At 39.5% G+C, this 16,749-nt stretch overlaps 2 protein-coding genes across 3 annotated transcripts in view; one reads left to right on the forward strand and one right to left on the reverse strand.

The window, feature by feature from the left end:
- Positions 1-1,025: 1,025 nt before the first annotated feature.
- zgc:110410 (uncharacterized protein LOC553618 homolog) lies at positions 1,026-11,334 on the forward strand. The gene is made up of 11 exons (XM_039805112.1): positions 1,026-3,054; positions 3,983-4,115; positions 4,420-4,588; positions 4,995-5,073; positions 5,497-5,550; positions 5,859-5,949; positions 6,096-6,133; positions 6,760-6,847; positions 8,625-8,714; positions 9,406-9,453; positions 10,044-11,334. Exons 2-11 carry the CDS (start codon positions 4,011-4,013, stop codon positions 10,194-10,196), a joined length of 915 nt encoding a protein of 304 aa, XP_039661046.1. The 5' UTR covers positions 1,026-3,054; positions 3,983-4,010; the 3' UTR covers positions 10,197-11,334.
- The window catches only part of LOC120561827 (ankyrin repeat and IBR domain-containing protein 1-like), a 42,103-nt gene continuing 36,134 nt past the window's right edge, over positions 10,781-16,749 (reverse strand). For both annotated transcript variants that reach the window (XM_039805110.1, XM_039805111.1), the window contains 3 exons: positions 15,913-16,024; positions 15,039-15,079; positions 10,781-14,045 (listed from right to left, as the gene is read on the reverse strand). In XM_039805110.1, coding sequence (XP_039661044.1) covers positions 13,140-14,045; positions 15,039-15,079; positions 15,913-16,024 — 1,059 coding nt within the window. In that variant the 3' untranslated portion in view covers positions 10,781-13,139. The remainder of the gene's footprint in view (positions 14,046-15,038; positions 15,080-15,912; positions 16,025-16,749) is intronic.

Here is a 16,749-nt window from a genome sequence, read left to right on the forward strand (position 1 = left end):
TCCTTTATTAGTTCCATCTTTCTTTCCTTTCTTTCTTTCTTTCTCTTTTCCTTCCCTCCATCCATCTTTTCTTTCTCCTTTCTTCCTTCCATCTCCTCTTTCCTATCTGTCTATATATCTCTTTTTTCTTTCCTTCTTTACTTTCTTCCTTCTTTTCTCCCTTCTTTCTTCCACCTTTCCTAATTCCGTCCATCCTTTTCTTTTATCTGTCTGTATGACTATTGTCTGTCTTTATTTCCTTCCTTCCTCTTCCTTCCTTTCCTCCATCCTTCCTTTCTCCTTTCAATCTATCCTTCCTTCCATTATTCCTTCATTTAATCTTTCCTTCCTTCCAATCCTTTTCTTTTTTCTTTCCTTCTTTCTTCGTTTCTTTATCCATCTGTCTGTCTATCATTTGTCTTTCTTTCCTTACTTTATTCCATATTTTTTTTCTTCCTTCTTTATTTATCTGTTGATTTATCTATCTCTACTGTGTGCACTACATATTGTAAAGCCCTTTGAGGCAAATTTGTGATATTGGGCTTTATAAATTAAACTGATTTGTCTTCCTTCCTTTTTTCCTTTCCCTCTATCCTTGCTTATTTTCCCTCCACCCTGTGTATCATGGTCTGGACACAGCTCTCTGCTCTGCACACATTCTGCTTCATGTGGCTTCAGCATCATGTGTTGCTCGTGTTTGGACAGCGGCGAGACAATCAGATCTGTGTTAAATGTGGCCTCACACTGGGCTCCACACTGATTGGTGTGTCAACACAGGCCGGATTTCAACTGCCTGCTCAAATGTGACTTTGTTTGTTGTGCCTTCCATTCAAATCCGCCTAAGATCTCATGAACAGGTGAGAGCGAGCTCATCAGATTTAAGCAGGCAGAGTAAACCCAGCCGTGCTGACTGACACAGCGGAGAACAGAGTGAGAATGTGTAAGATGTCTGTCCCTTCAAATTGATGTGGCAAGTCTTAATTTTTTTATTTAGTATTTTATTAAATATTTTTTTATTTAGTATTTTATTAAATATGTTTTTATTTATGGCTGTCTAAACAGGGAAAACAGTTTCCTTTTGTTTTAGCCTCATGTCATGTAGTTGAGAGAAATGAAGGATTTGATCCAGCAGTTAAAATGAAGAGGCAGCTATTTTAAAGGGAGCTCTCTGGAGGATTTGGTTGCTGCTGGTTGGGGAGGTGGCAGCAATAGAATGGGGAGAGTCACAATCAAATCATTGCAATTAGTAGAAGAAGCACAGGAGACTAGTGCCCCCCAGTGTTTGCTTGATATATGTTTAGTGTTTGTATGCTGCTGTGAAATAATCAGATTCAAAACTATCTGAGTAGATTTTTTTTTTTTATGATGTGCACTGATCCAGTAAATTTGGAATTTAGTTTTGACCGCATGAAAACCTCAACTTTAACTGCTGATACAATCATTTATAAATCATTTGTATGTGTCCTCTGCAGTTTCAGTCAGAGTTGCTGATAGTTAGAACATGAGGCACGAGGTCTATCGGCCTCTTTGGTTGATCATCCATAACATCAGAAGAGGCTGGAATGCCATCTAGAGGTTAGGTAGCTATAGTGTTATGTACTGTGGTGGAAGAAGTAGTAGTTTTAACTTTATTTACAGTATAGGTACTGTAGTTTAGTCCAGTGTTTTCCAACCTCGGGGTCTGGCCCCTCCAAAGCCTCACAAGATAAATCTAAGGGGGTTGTGAGATGATTAATATGGGAGGAAATAAGTTCTGCTACACAAATTTGTATTTATTTGTCGCACTTGTCTCAAATGTTTTCTAAGATTTTTTTTACCGTGATATTTTGGACAATTTTACCTCTTTGGACCTCAAACCCTTATTGAATTGAAACTATGTGAGAGGTTTGAGGGGAAATGTCTCTTTAGTGGAACTGCTAATAACCCATAGACATCTGAAACATAATAAAGACACTGTTTTTTGTAAGAGGTTGTTGAAAGAAGTAAGAGGTTTGTGAATGCGTGGTTCATATTATTTTTTTTATGTGAACTCTTAATTTGCAAAGTAACTAACTATAGATGTCAAACTATTGTAGTAGAGTAAAAACTACAGTCTTTCCCTATGAGATGTGAAGTAGAATTATAAAGTAGCATAAAGTAAAGTGAAGTACCTCAAAACTGGAGTAAGTGTAGATAGTTACTTTCCACCACTGGTTATGTATCTGAGGCATAGTCACTTTAAAATATCATATTAATACACTGAATGTTTAGTTCAATCAAATCAGGGCTAAGACTCAACATTGAATCAATGCTAAGAAGTGGAAATTACAATTTTACTGAGCTATGTTTTGTTTCAAAGAAAAATGAAATGGATCCATCCTGGACTAGTTTCTCATTCATGGATGAGGTCTTCATTATATGCCTTTCAGTGGCGATTCTCCATGGAGAAGCATTAAGACTGTATTGACCTACATTACTTCACGTATTTTTGGCGTACAGTATGTCTTAAAGCTATTCTTCCTCGCTGTGACTCAATATCCATAATCCCTTTTGCGTCTGTTGGATTGATGGCGTACATCATTTATTTGTCTCTCCGTCACTGAATGGTTTCCATGGGCAGGTTGTTATCAATGTGTAACCAAGGTGAGTCAGGGAGGTTACGTGACTCCCAGGATTCCACAGGCTGCCATTTGCCTTTCTGTACAATACAGGATGAGATGTTACAGGCTTCTCACACACAGCAGGCTAATGATAGATCATTACAGGAAATAGAAATTTGAAACATACCTTTGTTAAAGTGTGTGAAAGCACCAGTATCAACTTGTTCTTAAGGCTCATGTGGATCAATATTGCTGAAAGAAAAAAAAGGTGAAGACACAATTTACTCTGACAAAGTGCCAGCCTGGTTGGTTTAATGACATTTTAAGAACTTCATCTGAATATCCCATTGGACCTAATGAGGGATACATCCTTTTCCCCTGGAGCTTAAGTCCTATCTCTGTGGGAACCGACTGATAGCAGGTAGACTTTGCCCTGAAGGGGAACCAACACTACAGGAAGGGCAAGCAGAGCAGTTTCCTGGCCGTCACAGCAGAGGTAAGACACATTAGAATGGATTAGAGCTGTATTTCATTTATTTATGTAAACAGACCTAATTCAGACATCAATTGATCCCTTGTTGAAGACTTGAAAAACACGAGGGGTACTTTTTAAAGTGCTTAATTCGTCATATCTCGGAAGAGATGTTCAAGCCTTTCGGGCTATGTAAGCGAACAAAAACAAAGTCCATTTCATGTCATTCAAATGTTTGAAAATGTTTGAAAATATTTTTACGCTGTCCTGTCCATCACAGGTTTTAGTTTAAGGAGTTGGGGAAGCAGAAGTAGTCAAAATATGTTTTTTGGTGGCAGATGATTTATTACTGCCACCGCTCATTACTGATATTACAGGAAGTGTATATTGTTACTGATTAAACCATAGAAAGGCATATTTAAATGTGATGTTTCTGTGAAACTGTTGTGTGGACTCAGTTCTTATCTATAGTCAGTGTAGTCCTGGCTTTACTGATGTTTATATCATACAGAATTTGTCATTGTGTAGCTAATTAGAACTCTGTCTCTTTAATGACTAATGCAAAACCAGGGAAACTGTTTCTTTCATGTCTTCATTATATATAAAATAGAATCCCTGACTTTACTGTCTCTGTCCTTTTTGATGACCACTGCATTTCCTCTGAGAGGGATTAACCACAACCTATTTGTACATTAAATATACATACAGCTCAATTAAATGGAGGCTTAAGGCCATAATTATGGATGTTAGTCATGGATGGCTCTTAAGTTTGTGTGATGCATCATTTTATAATTACCCATTTATTTGTTCCACTCTGACATTGCCCCATCAGCCTATTTAACATCACTGATGAAAACGCTGAGGCTGTTCAAAAGGATGCTTGTGTGGTCTAAGCCATGACCTTAACTTACATGTGTGTCTGACATTTCTTCTCTGTCACTTTGTGCCTCAGTTGATGAAAAGATCAAACTTTTGGTGGAATGGACAAGACTAATGGCAGCAGCAATGGTGGTTATGAACCTCATCCCCCTCCGTACAATACTCAGGACTACGGACAGAGTTCTTACACAGGGATGAGCTATCAGGTTAGTTGCTGTATTAGAATTTTTTTCTTAGCCTCATACCAGAAAAGGGGAATGAGGTTGTGAGCTTAAATCAGCTTTTTCTTTCCTATTCATTTTGGATTGAATGTCAAACTAATCACACACTACCAGTCTTTGATCATGGGTATGGTCATTATAAAACCTTACAACAATGTCCACATGCACTTTCAATTGCACATGGATGATTTTCTCTCTTTGATACACTAATGATAGATAGATTTTTGCTCAAAAGTATAATATTCTACAAGTGTTGCTTGAACTACCTGTGTTGTTGTTGTTGAATCAGGTGGGGAAGGGGAACGTTGCAGTGGTCTCCCCTCCTGGCACCTATGATAACATGGTCCATCCTGAGGGCATGGCAGCAGCTGGAGGCGACCATGAGTATGGTCAAGCTCCACCTGACTACTGTCACGGTTTAGAGGACAGCAGCTTCAGCGACGCTGCCATACGAAGAGGTGAGGGCTACAAGAACAGAGGAATGGGCAGAGGGAGAAACAGAAAGCGAGAGAAACCAATATGTTTTTGTTTGCATGGTCGGCCTGGAAAAAGGATAAACAATTTGTACCCCGCTCATTTGCTTTGCAGCGTTTTCTTGGAATTGATTTGAAATTGAAAATTGTTCCCTTAACTCTGCTGTACCCTGCCTCATTTCCTCACTTCCCACGCAACGCAAATCATTTTAAATGAGAGGTTGAAATGTGTGTTTGGTGAAAACAGAACCATTTCATATTGTCATTCAGCATAAACAACCCTACAGTACCTGTCATTCTGCTTTTCTCTGGCAGATATTTTTGTGTTAGTTTGTTGTTGTTGTCTATCTGTCTTGTCTCACTATGTGTCGGTGTCAATCTTTCTGTACAGGCTTCATAAGGAAAGTCTACTTGACTTTGATGATTCAGCTGCTGGTGACGGTCGGGATCATCTGTTCTTTTCTTTACTGGTGAGACACTTTTACACGAGGGAATTCCTTCCAAAAAAAAGAGATGAATCCATGTCAGGCACCTATCCATCAATCAACATTTAGTGTAGTCTGTCATTGTGTAAGGAGCACAAGTGCCATAGTTGTCCCCACAAAAAAACTCTGAGCATGCAACCCTGCACTGCTCAAATCACCATAAATATGTGAGGTGAGACAATATGGCAGAGAACAAAAGCTTACAGTAGTTTGAAAGCTTTATATGTTTTGTATAATAGATATGGTAGGACCCTGCTACAGTACTTCCTTTTCATAAATTGCATTCAGCTCCCATGTGCACAATGCTCTGTCCTCTGTTAATATTTAATAAAATCATTTTACTGCCTCTATCAAATGAATGCCTCTATTAAACACTCCCCTCTCTCCCTTTTTCTTATGGAATAACAGGGACACTCTCAGGAAATGGACATGGGCCAACTACTGGTTCTCCTACGCCATGATGTAAGCTGTCACAAACATTCAGTTAGATTGTCTAGACACCACACACTTTCTTACTTTAACCAGTTTGACCACCTACAAATCTCCTCTCGGTGAGTTACCTAAATGAAAATGTCGCTCATGGAAATCCATGGAGGTAAATCAAACACCCTCACCCCAGTCTGAATCCCAATCCAGAAAACTGCCAGCTACACTGCATAAATAATGCCCTCAGTGAATTCACATATTGAACATATATTGTTTTTTTGTGTGTTTGTTACTAGTCTTTTTATTTGCTATTTACGATACACTCTATATTCTGTGTGAAACAGGGCGGCGGTGATGGTGCTCATCGTGGCCTTGTCCTGCTGTGGCAACCTCCGTCGTCAAGTCCCCCTCAATTTCATCGCCCTGGGCCTGTTTGTGAGTAGAAGCTGTACCAGCCAGGCATCAAATTAAACCCACACCTGCTCTATTTCACAGTGGGTTTTTTGGGTCATGTATTTACTTTCCATTTCTCTCTCTCTCTCTCTCTCTCTCTCTCTTCTCTCTCTCTCTCTCTCTCTCAGACTATTGCAGAGGGCCTGATGCTTGGATCTGTGGCAGCGTGAGTGTTTGTTTCCAAGGATGAATCCCCACCTGATGCTGACTCATTTGCACAATAATAACCCTATTTGATCCATATGTGATAGTGTGTTGGATGCTGGCAATGAAGCCATCGAAACCTGATAAGATGTTATCATTGCTGGTTTATCAAATTATAAAGCAAGTGGAATCATATTTTCAGCGGAAGATAAATCTAAAGCATCACAAATAGTTCCAAACCAGTTTTTCTGTGCCAGTGCCTTACCTTTTCCATCTGTGATGCATTTCATCTTCTAGCTGCTTTTCACTCTGACAGTAAAGGCATCAGTTGCAGCCTGACTATCAATAATACATTCAAATTGTAATATTAATGGGACATTGCCATAACTGTAACTGATATGAAATGAACATAGGCAATATATTATGCAATGCACGTCCAGAGGGGAGTCCCTGCCATCACTCTAGTTTAGACACATGATACAGACTATGGAATGAAGTAATACCTAATTTCTTCTATAAGAAAGTAATGTTTCTCTTTTAGGATAGAACAGAACCCTACCGTTCATGACTCTGCCTGCTGAATAGTTTGACATGAAACTATAGGGGTGCCGTTCCCACTTCATATCTGTTTGATATTTCTGTCTGCAGGTACTTTGATGCAGAAGCAGTTCTGTGGGCTGTGGGAGCAACAGCGCTGGTGTCCTTCGCCTTGACCCTGTTTGCTCTGCAGTCAAAGGTAAGATCTGTCACACACCCTGACCTCCGTTTGCAGTGCAGCCAAAAGTGAAATTTTATAAACTACAACATTGCTATGCAGTCAGTGGTAAATGTCCATATACTGAGCTGTGCTCCCTGTGCATTCAGAGGAAAAGTATTAAGCTGAGCTGTTGGTCAGGTTCTCTCATGCAGTGTTTGCTATATGCAGTCCCCAGCAAAGGTTTAAAAACTCTGATGGCTTTGCTGTCCACGCAAAGCTATGATTACTGCTGAGATCAGTGTATTCGTCAATCAACTTATTTCCTTATGTCCAGTGGTGGGACATAGTTAAACCTCTGAGCTGTCATCATGCTGGCTGAGGCTCCTACCATAAATCTTGAGTTCAGAAATGGCCTTGGGCCTTTTGTTATTTCCTAAATCCCCGCCACCCCCCTTCCTTTTTTGTTTGTCTCCTTTCTCCATGAACTGTGTAATAAAGTAAACACGCTCTGAAATTAATCTTTCAAAGGGACCTTTCAGGGACACACCAGTAGACAGGATGCTCCTCCAGACAAATATATTTTAATATTGAAAAGGTAATGCACAAACACTTGTATTCCTGATCTCTCAGCAATAATATAATCTAAAACATTACAGTAATAATTAAACAACTCTGAAATATCAAATTGGACCCTGACATAGTTTCTCCACCATTTAATTTAATTGTATGTAAAAACGTTTTAACTGTTATTTTTCAATGATGCCACTTGGTTTATATAAAATAGCTCACTTTATGCTTCCAGAAGTGACATTTAAAAGTTACATTACAAGAATAAGCAAGAGTCAATGTGAAAAAGTGGGAGAGCTTTTGATAGTTTGTCATGCTGTTTCAAGAATTTGCTCATATCCAGAACAAAAGTAGTCATACAGGCAGTAGGGCAAAAAATTAGACAAGTGAAATAGATGTATGCCAAATTTAAATTAGATGCACTCTTAATTGCCTCTCAATGCAGTTTGGCATTTCACACATTTTGCCACTTATCTGAAGGAGCTGCAGACTATTATTTCTTCTGCTCAGATTGGATAAAACTAGCTAGCAGATGTCTAATTAAATGCTCTCTGCTCATTAGTAATCTTTAGAAAGAAGGCATATGTATCAGGTCTAAATCACCTGCATATAGAGAGGAAAACTGATATAAATAGAAAAGGTGGCCGCACCCTCAGCCCATAAAAGAGTTTGGTTTATGGGCTGAGTGAGCGATCACCACTGTAAACACACTTGGTTTATTTTTTTCATGACTTCACGTTTATCTTGCAGATTCCAGCACCACTTGCTCTGCAGTTAACGCTGTGCCAAAGCTTTTATTTATTTATTTTTTTGTCTCTGTCACTGTGTTAATGTCATACAGACTGCCTTGCACGTTTAGCCCGTAGTTCTTCAGGTTATCAGTGTTAGTGATTCTCCTGTTGTGCCATCTGACATATTTTTTTTCTGTCTATCTGAAAAGGCCAAAAGGCCAAATGGCCACCTCCCCTCCCCTGCTCTATGCCGGCGTTGCAGCTTGTTGATTAATTATCCAGGATCATTGCATCCAGAATTAGTCAGAATTTTCTTGTGTGTTGAACTGCAATATGTCTTCATCATTTAGTCATCTGCGGCACTTCACAGCACAGCTGCAGTGCAGACTGCCTTGAGCGCCCTCGCTTTTACGGCAATGATGAGAGTAAATGAGAGATGTTCCGTCTACTGTTTTCTGTTTGAGAGGCTTGTCACATTCACTGTCTCTGTCTCTCTTCTCTCCCCTGTCTGGCACCAGTGGGACTTCACCAGAGTAAATGGGAGCCTGTGGGTGTTTGCCTGGACCCTCTTTTCATTTGCATTGCTGTGTGCAATCCTCCGATCGCAGGTAGATCAAGAAGCCGCCGTCTTTAGACCTGCATTTACAGTGAGAACAGTTTTGAAATGAATTCCAGTGGTGTGTGCAGTCAGAAGCAGACAGTACGTACAGCCTCATAGCTTTTATCCCCAGGATGTTCTGGCAATGACCTGTGTGCTGAGCAGACTATAAAGAAGAGAGCATGCACTCTCAAACCTCTCAGGAGCTCCACTGATCTCAGACTGATGCATTTAAATGAACCCTGCTGTTTACTGTGACGGCTGTTAGTGTTTTAGCCTTAAGCAGAGAGCGACAGAAATAAGCATTCCATAGATTTAGAACTGCTATTTTTACACAACGACAAATTAACTGGAGCAGAAAATAAACACTGCTTTCTTAAAGCATATTGTGTGCACCCATTATCAAACCTTCACCATCATATTTACCGTATGGAATAACCAGAATGGAAAAAGGGATAAAAGTATGCTCACTTTTACAGCTACTGCGTTAAAGGATGAGGCGGAATTATTGTGTCTGCTGCAAGCACTCTGTATCATTTCACTGAGATAGAAAATAAACATTTCATTTTAAATGGTGAAATTAAATGGTTTTTTTTATATATATATTACCACCATATGTGGAAGAAACAATCACAAATGAGTATAAAGTCAATAATGTCGCTGAATGCCTCTGCTGATTCTGTCTCTGATTTTTTTAACAGTATCTTTACATCTTGTACGCCTGCCTGGGAACCTTGCTGTTTTCTTTAGTAAGTACATTTAAACTTTATTGACAGAACGTGGTTTTTCTCTAACACAGGTTGAATGGAAAAACAGACTGAAAATGACCTTTAAAATGAAATAAACCACCATCAAAATAGGCTTAATGTCAAGTCAGAGTATGCGATGTAAGATTTGGTCCCAGCCTGCCTCCAGCGTCTGTCACAGTAGTTAGTGTAAAGAGAGAGACTCTGATGTCCGTGTGCCCTTTAATTTCAATTATGCACTGTTTAACAGCAGTAGGCTTCATTCTCACAGCCACCTCTCTGCGTGCCTTTGGCATTAACAGCAAATGTTGTGACCTGTCCCGTCAGCTGGTGGAACAAACTGCTACTGCACACAGAGCTTAACAGGCTGTCAGCAGCGAGTCACAACTTACTTTCAAGCCTTCAGGATTATTTACATGGCCTGTTTATCTGCGCAGTCCCCTCTCTTAAAGATAAGAAATAGTGCCAGTGTTTTCTTTCAGACCGATTCCTGTATCCGGCTCTTTTTTTTTCTTTCATCACACAAACGCGCTGTCCTCACATGTCAGTGTTGGTCGTGTTGAAACAACTCTCATCTCTCTGTCTCACTGCAGTACTTGGTGTTTGATACCCAGCTTATCCTGGGTGGGAAACACAGGAAGTATGAAGTCTCTCCTGAGGAGTATGTGTTTGCTGCTCTCAACCTCTATTTGGACATTGTCACCCTGTTCCTCCTGCTGCTGCAGCTCATCGGCCTATGCCGCTAACTCTGAACCTCGCTGACAGGCCTCCCTAAAGAAACACTGAAACGCTCGTCAAGAACATTATGTATTTAGGTTCATATGGGATGAAGATTCACAACCCCCTGTTAGTACTCCAGACATCTGCTGTCATATTTAATTAGGCAGGGATCTGTACAGGTTTGTTTTAAAGTCACGTGTCAGGGTTTATGTTACTGCGATAGGCTGTGTGCTACATTTGGGACTTTTATACTGCACCAGCATGCATTTCTACCTAGAACTTCCAATTTAATGTGCTTAATATTTGTTTCTATGAATATGACAATTTATTATCAGTCTTCTGTAGGAAGAAACTGAAACTTTAAGGCAAATAGAAAGTGCCAAATCAATTCAGGTAGTAACTTATGATATAAGCCAAAGTAGTTCAGCCATCATGTAATCTGTGCCACATTTGCAAAAGTTTAAGCGAAGCTTAAATATGCCTTTGGATATCAAACTAAACTACATTAAAAGGACAGAATATGTCCGTGTTAGCCAAAATCTGATGTTCACTCAGAATGTATATAGTATATATCTCTATGACCAATTTATTAAAAAAAAAAACACACAAATTAAAACTCAACACGTAGTTTATTGGCATCACACATCAAACATTTTTCATATAAAGAGGGAATGTATCAAGTATAGACTATGAAAGTGCAAATAGCATTTCAAGGATTAGTTGCTTTACAATAGAAAATCTCAGTGAGTTACAAAATGTTATATGCCATTTTAAAATAAATCACTTGATCATTAGAGGTGAAATACAAAGGAAGTACAAATTCCATTTAGACTTGTACCCATTTCATGCACAGCATACTGTCACACAAAAAGGGCGATCTCTTCTGTTAAATCCACTTCCATTAACCAAATCCAACAAAGTTAGCTGCACTAACCATATGGCACTTAGTTTCAGAACTTCAAGACTCTATGTTTAGATTTAATGTGGCTCTATACAGGGGGAAAAATAAAGTAATTTTCTTCAGTCAGACATTAGTCTGTACAAAAACACAATTAAGTCTTAAAGGTAAAACACTGCTGATCAATGTGTCATATTGGTTATTCACAATCCATTTTTGTCAATGAATTCAATTGATTTCAAATAAATACCTACTTTATATTGCAACTTTCCTCCATTTTTTGTGTCTTCAGGTAAGATACATGATACACATACAGTAAGTCAGCTCATTCCAAGTCAATACAGTGATCTTAGTTTCTAAATCACAGAAAAAAATCTGTTTCAAAATGTAGGGCAAGAAGCTCTGCTGCACAAGAGAAAACCGAGAAAAAAAAAAACTTTGATTAAACATTTGGGAACAAGATTTGCAAGTATGACATTAACCCATTATACCAAATCATATAAAATCTGTGTTATCCGTTTACATAATACTACTAGAACAAAAAAAGCCTCATGCTACAAATATTAAGATGAGAAAAAAAATCAAGACCTCATGTTTGCACACTACAAACTTTATGTGAGAGAAATAACTTTAAGGTAACAGGTGTTTGTTTTGTCTACACTGTATATATTGTGTAATTAGCACTCAGAAAAATGTGTGAAAAGGAACGAAAGAACGGTGATTGACATAAAGGCACTGTATCTCTAACTGCGTAGAGAACTGCTTCAAAGACGTGTTTGAAATGCAATACACATTCATGAATTCTCCATGCATTACCCTGCAGCCCGGGACATCTGTGGAGCTCTACGAAGGCTTTGCTTATTACACTTAAATAGGACCCAGAGATGAATTACAGTGACTAGGGCATGATTAACTAATTCACCAAAGTCTGAATGAGATTGCCTGATTATCTCTCTCACTGGCCTTTCCTGCAGTACATAAACAAGACTACTCACTGTCTACTTAGTCTGTCACGCTCCACATCCAGCTCCAGTACTCAAACATTAATTTAAGCAAGCTACAATGGAATTCAGAATAAACTGAACTGAATGACACTGAGCGGCCCCTCTGGGCCCGTCAGCGTTTGTTGTTTTTGAAGATCATTGAAAGTGTGTTAGGATTGAGGCTTTGAGATGAATAACAATTGGTGCATTAAATTAGAAAAGTTTTTGAGGAAACCAACTTTTGGATAATTAATCTAAATTGTTGTGTGTCAATGTTTCACATATTAAAGTACACAACCATTATGGACTTAAAACTACAGATTTACACAGCACACTACAGCTTTAAGATTGTGGGATTTTAAAATATCACACAGCCACAATCAAAAATATGGCTCGAGACTTTCACATTTTAGTTTAGCTGAGACGTTGAGATTGTAATAAGCAGGCACAATTTGCATCGAAGAATCCACTTGGTGACTGCAAACTGTGCTTTTGCTAGTCAGTGTTTGGCACCTATAACGTACGCAGCTTTGGACAGGAGTGACAACTATCTCCTAGCCTGTATCCCACAGATTAAATATTGGAACCAAGTATTAATCTGCTCATATGCACAGTTGAAAAACCTCCCTCAGACCGGATTCAGACACATACAGTAGGCTTTTACTCCAGTGGAAAGATATAATAATACCAGCACTATGCCACAGTCTCTATATCGCTTGTCTTAAATGGACTTCATATTTCTATCAGCACATAATTAATTTTAGAAAATATATCCTTGAAAAATTGTTATCAAATATAATCTCTCCTTCAGTTAGTGCTTTCTTTACAGGAGGGCTGGTTGTTGAGGAGCTGACAATACAGTTAACACAGGAAACCGATCTGAATGCAATGCTAGACCAAACTAAGAGTCTAAATATGTCTTCCCCGACTTTCAAACCCAGTACAAACTGACACATTCTTTATTCTGTATATGTTGCACCTGAATAACTACTACACACTTTTCCTCAAATCTTTTTCATTTGCAATCTGTAGTGGTTTTTGGCCTTTCCAAAAAAAAAAAAATCTCCTTCCTATCTCAGCCAATCAGTTCATACCAAGTGCACTTGGTCCTCCCACTCAGAGGAGCTGGTGCTGGCCAGCTGGTCGGATACAGAGTCACATTGCGGAGTGTCGACATGACAGACTTTTGAGCCTCGCCGTTCGCCATTGTCTCCACTTGCTTCAAGGGTGGCCACGTAAGGTAGCGGCATGGTGTCCATCCCCACTAGAGCTAACTGGGTCGGCCTCTGAGCAGCGGCACACTCCTTCTCCTCCATGTCGCTCTGTTTCTGAGAGCAGAAACCCACATCTGACATCTCTTCCTGAGCTTTCCTGTTTTCAGGGAGGACGCCCACGCCTTTCTCGTCATCCTGCAGGCCCCCTCCTCCGCCTGCATGGAGTGTGCCAAGGTTTGAGTCAGTGTCAGAGGAGGTTGAGGGGACAAGGGTGATACCTTGAGGATTCATGTCGTGGAACCATGCCATGATGTTGCCCAGCAGGTTAGCATTTGCTACTAATGCAGACGAAGAGGACGGGTCGTGGCTGCCGCATGTGGTCGAGTCTAACGTGTCACTGGAAGAGGAGAAGAGGCCCGTCGATGAGTTTCTGCCACCTGGAGCCACTGGTATCGGCACAGAAGCGCCGTAGGCCTGGTGGTGACTGTCCGAGTGCTGTACAGAGGCAGTAGAGTACTGGCTGCTGATGTTGCCGAGTCTAGCCAAGTTACCTCCCAGCTCTAGCAGTTCTGAGCTGCTGAGAGAAGCTCTGGGAATGACCTCTACACCTGGAGCACTCTGTTCAAGCCTAGAAGGCAGGGAGGTGCCAATAGCGCAGAGTGAAGCTTCGTTGGCAAGTGTGTCGTGGTTGGAGCCAAACCCTGCCATCGCAGAGTCCTGGAGTGACAGCTGAATGGCCAGTAGAATGTTAGGGTCATCGTCATCCAAAGAACCTAGACCCTGCAAGAAAATCCAGGACACAGTGTCTGTGATGAAAGCCAAACCAATATCATCCACTCAAAGAGCTACAGCAGTGTCACACCTGCAGTGCAAGCACCACCTATTGGCAAGGAAAGTAAAATCATCAGCAGGGTAGAACTGCAGATGGAGACATGTTGTGCGCAATCTACAGACAAGGAAAATAATAGCAGGCAATGGCATTTTTTTCTTTTCTTTTTATGGCTGCTGTGTTGCTGTTTGCTGCGTGTGTTTTTGAGGTTTTACACTTCACACAATGGTAAAAGATAAGGCTGGCGATATTGTGTATTTTTGTTGTTGTCAAACAAATGAAATAACAGTGATTTAGTTTCAGCCCATTTCCCAAAGCAACTAGGAACTGTAGTTTTTAGCAAACCAGAGAAATTATGTATTTTTTAGGGGATTATTTTCGGCTGCGGATTTGGTGTGCTAGTATTATTGGAGTCATGACAGTGTAAGTAGGATTGACTTAAATGTATGTGCCCATGTTCATTGTGATAGGAGGATGGAACATGACACTCAATAGTTTTTGGAGGTCTTAACGTCTAAAACGTAGGAGAGTTTTACTTATTTTGTATATTATGTACATTTATTTAATTGTTTATTTAACCAGACCGAAAACACAAGACATTACTGACATCAAAGGCAAGACCATATTTCTTATTAATTTAAATTTGTTTTATACTCAAACTGTCAACTGGATTCTTAGGCCCTATTTCCCCTGAATTTTGACTGTGCATTCAATCTTCTATCTTTAGTATAATTTAACAGTGTACAAAATGATGGAAGAAGTGCATTAGTCTTTTAAGAATATTTTTCATGATTGCCTTTAGGGAAAAAAAACCCACTCCAAACTGGTCAAGCATATTGGCATTATTAAGCCAATTCAGCTAGATTAATGCTACACACTGTTGGCATTGTCTAAACATTTTTAAAGGCTGAAAGCCTTGAACTGAGATAAAAATGGCAACTCACCATCAGATGATGTCTATGTCCACCTCCGACATCATGTCCGTCTTTGTAGAAAAAGAAATGAACAAAAGACCCACAGTCATTAAACTGAATGTTTAGCAGCACCTGGATGGCAATTTAACCCTTTTGCTAATTACCACTTTTGGGGAAATCAGCTTTATTTTAGTGAACACTGCAGAATGTGCCTTCAATTTCCCCAGGAAATTCACTAATTCTGTATCTTCATCTGAAATCAATTAATCTTTCTTGGCTCAACAGAATCATTTAGCTGGCTTAAAAACAGCAAACTCCATCCCTCTTTAATTCCACACAGCTAAAAACTAAGCAGCACTGTGATGGACAAGACTGATGGATTAGAAATATTGGCTTATTGAACATGAGCAGTTGTGATTTTCCAAAGTTTGGGCCACTTGGGTTCTGTAATGTACAAATCATTATCGAAAACTGAGGGAGGATGACTGGATAAATGTAGTTTTATTTAATGTATACGTATTATTTAATCATAGATTAGAAAACTTGGCGATTGCACTAGTATGCATTGCATCAACACTGTTTTTTTTTTTTTATGTACATCACCCATGTCCGTTGCATCCTTCCACTCTCCTCATTGACAAATCTGTACTGTCACAAAAAGGCAAAAATGCCTTAATATACCTATATGTAAAAACAAGCCAATCACAACAGGGAATTGTAAGGTCACTTGATCCACATGTATGATATCATCGGATTATAGAATTAGTTAATGAAGAATTTATTGCAAATAAAACTGTGACAAATTACCCAACAAATGACGGTCCACATATGAGACTGAGTCCAACACTAAGAAAAAACACTGAACCCCTGAGAGAGGGAGTGTCTTCTATGTTCACTGCAGTACCTAAAATGCTGTCGCTTGAGTCATCAGGGTCAGGTGTGTTGCTACGGAGACTGGACATGTCGCCTCGCCTCCGCTGCCTATGTCTCCGTCTGTACTGGAACTCTGCGTACTCCTTAAAACGACAAAAAAAGAAAAAAAGCATAACACATTTCTTTCTATTGCTTAATTTCAACAAATGCTCTAATCCTGCAGTTTAACCAGCCATAATGTCTTAACACTCCTCATCAACATATTGCTTTCTGACCAGTGCTACAGTTGCACGTTTTCCTTGATTCCTATCTGTGTGCTTTTTGTTAAAGGCGAATTTGTACATTGGTAACTGTGATTCGAGTAGTGAAGCAGTTTGCTTCTAGTGTGGTCTGGGTGTTCTGTTCCAGGAAAGATCAGCACTGAGAGCTCTTTCAAACCCTTTCATCTCTAAACCAAGCCTTCAATCATTAGCTCCAGTCTAGACTGCAGCACACACTCACTCACTGGAAGGGAATTGGAAATAAAGCAACATGAGGATTGAGGTTCAGATGTTTGAAAACACTACCCGTGTGTATGCCCGACTAATCTCAAAAGCAACCAGAATACCTCATCAAATGTGAAAGTGATGTTATTAAAAAGTAAATCAAATATTCATTCACTGGCGGGTTTAAAAAAAAAAAAAAAAACTCTATCAACTGGCATCCAAACGTTAGTCATCTAAAAAAAAGTTTTCTGTCTCAAGTCCGTGTGCTCCAGTATATTTGGACCAAATCTCTCTCTAAGTCTCTCCTGATTTTAAAAACACTAATTATAAAGAATTCAAAGTACATATTTTGTAGTGAGACCATGTACAGTAGCATATCTCTT

The sequence above is a fragment of the Perca fluviatilis genome, chromosome 7, assembly GCF_010015445.1.
Source record: "Perca fluviatilis chromosome 7, GENO_Pfluv_1.0, whole genome shotgun sequence".
NCBI classification, from domain to species: Eukaryota; Metazoa; Chordata; class Actinopteri; order Perciformes; family Percidae; genus Perca; species Perca fluviatilis.

Bases quoted from the DNA above. Each gene is read 5' to 3' on its own strand.
- zgc:110410 (XM_039805112.1), top strand. From the start codon at position 4,011: ATGGACAAGACTAATGGCAGCAGCAATGGTGGTTATGAACCTCATCCC. The intron at 5,950-6,095 runs GTGAGTAGAAGC...TCTCTCTCTCAG, and splicing joins TCATCGCCCTGGGCCTGTTT to ACTATTGCAGAGGGCCTGAT. The intron at 9,454-10,043 runs GTAAGTACATTT...GTCTCACTGCAG, and splicing joins GAACCTTGCTGTTTTCTTTA to TACTTGGTGTTTGATACCCA.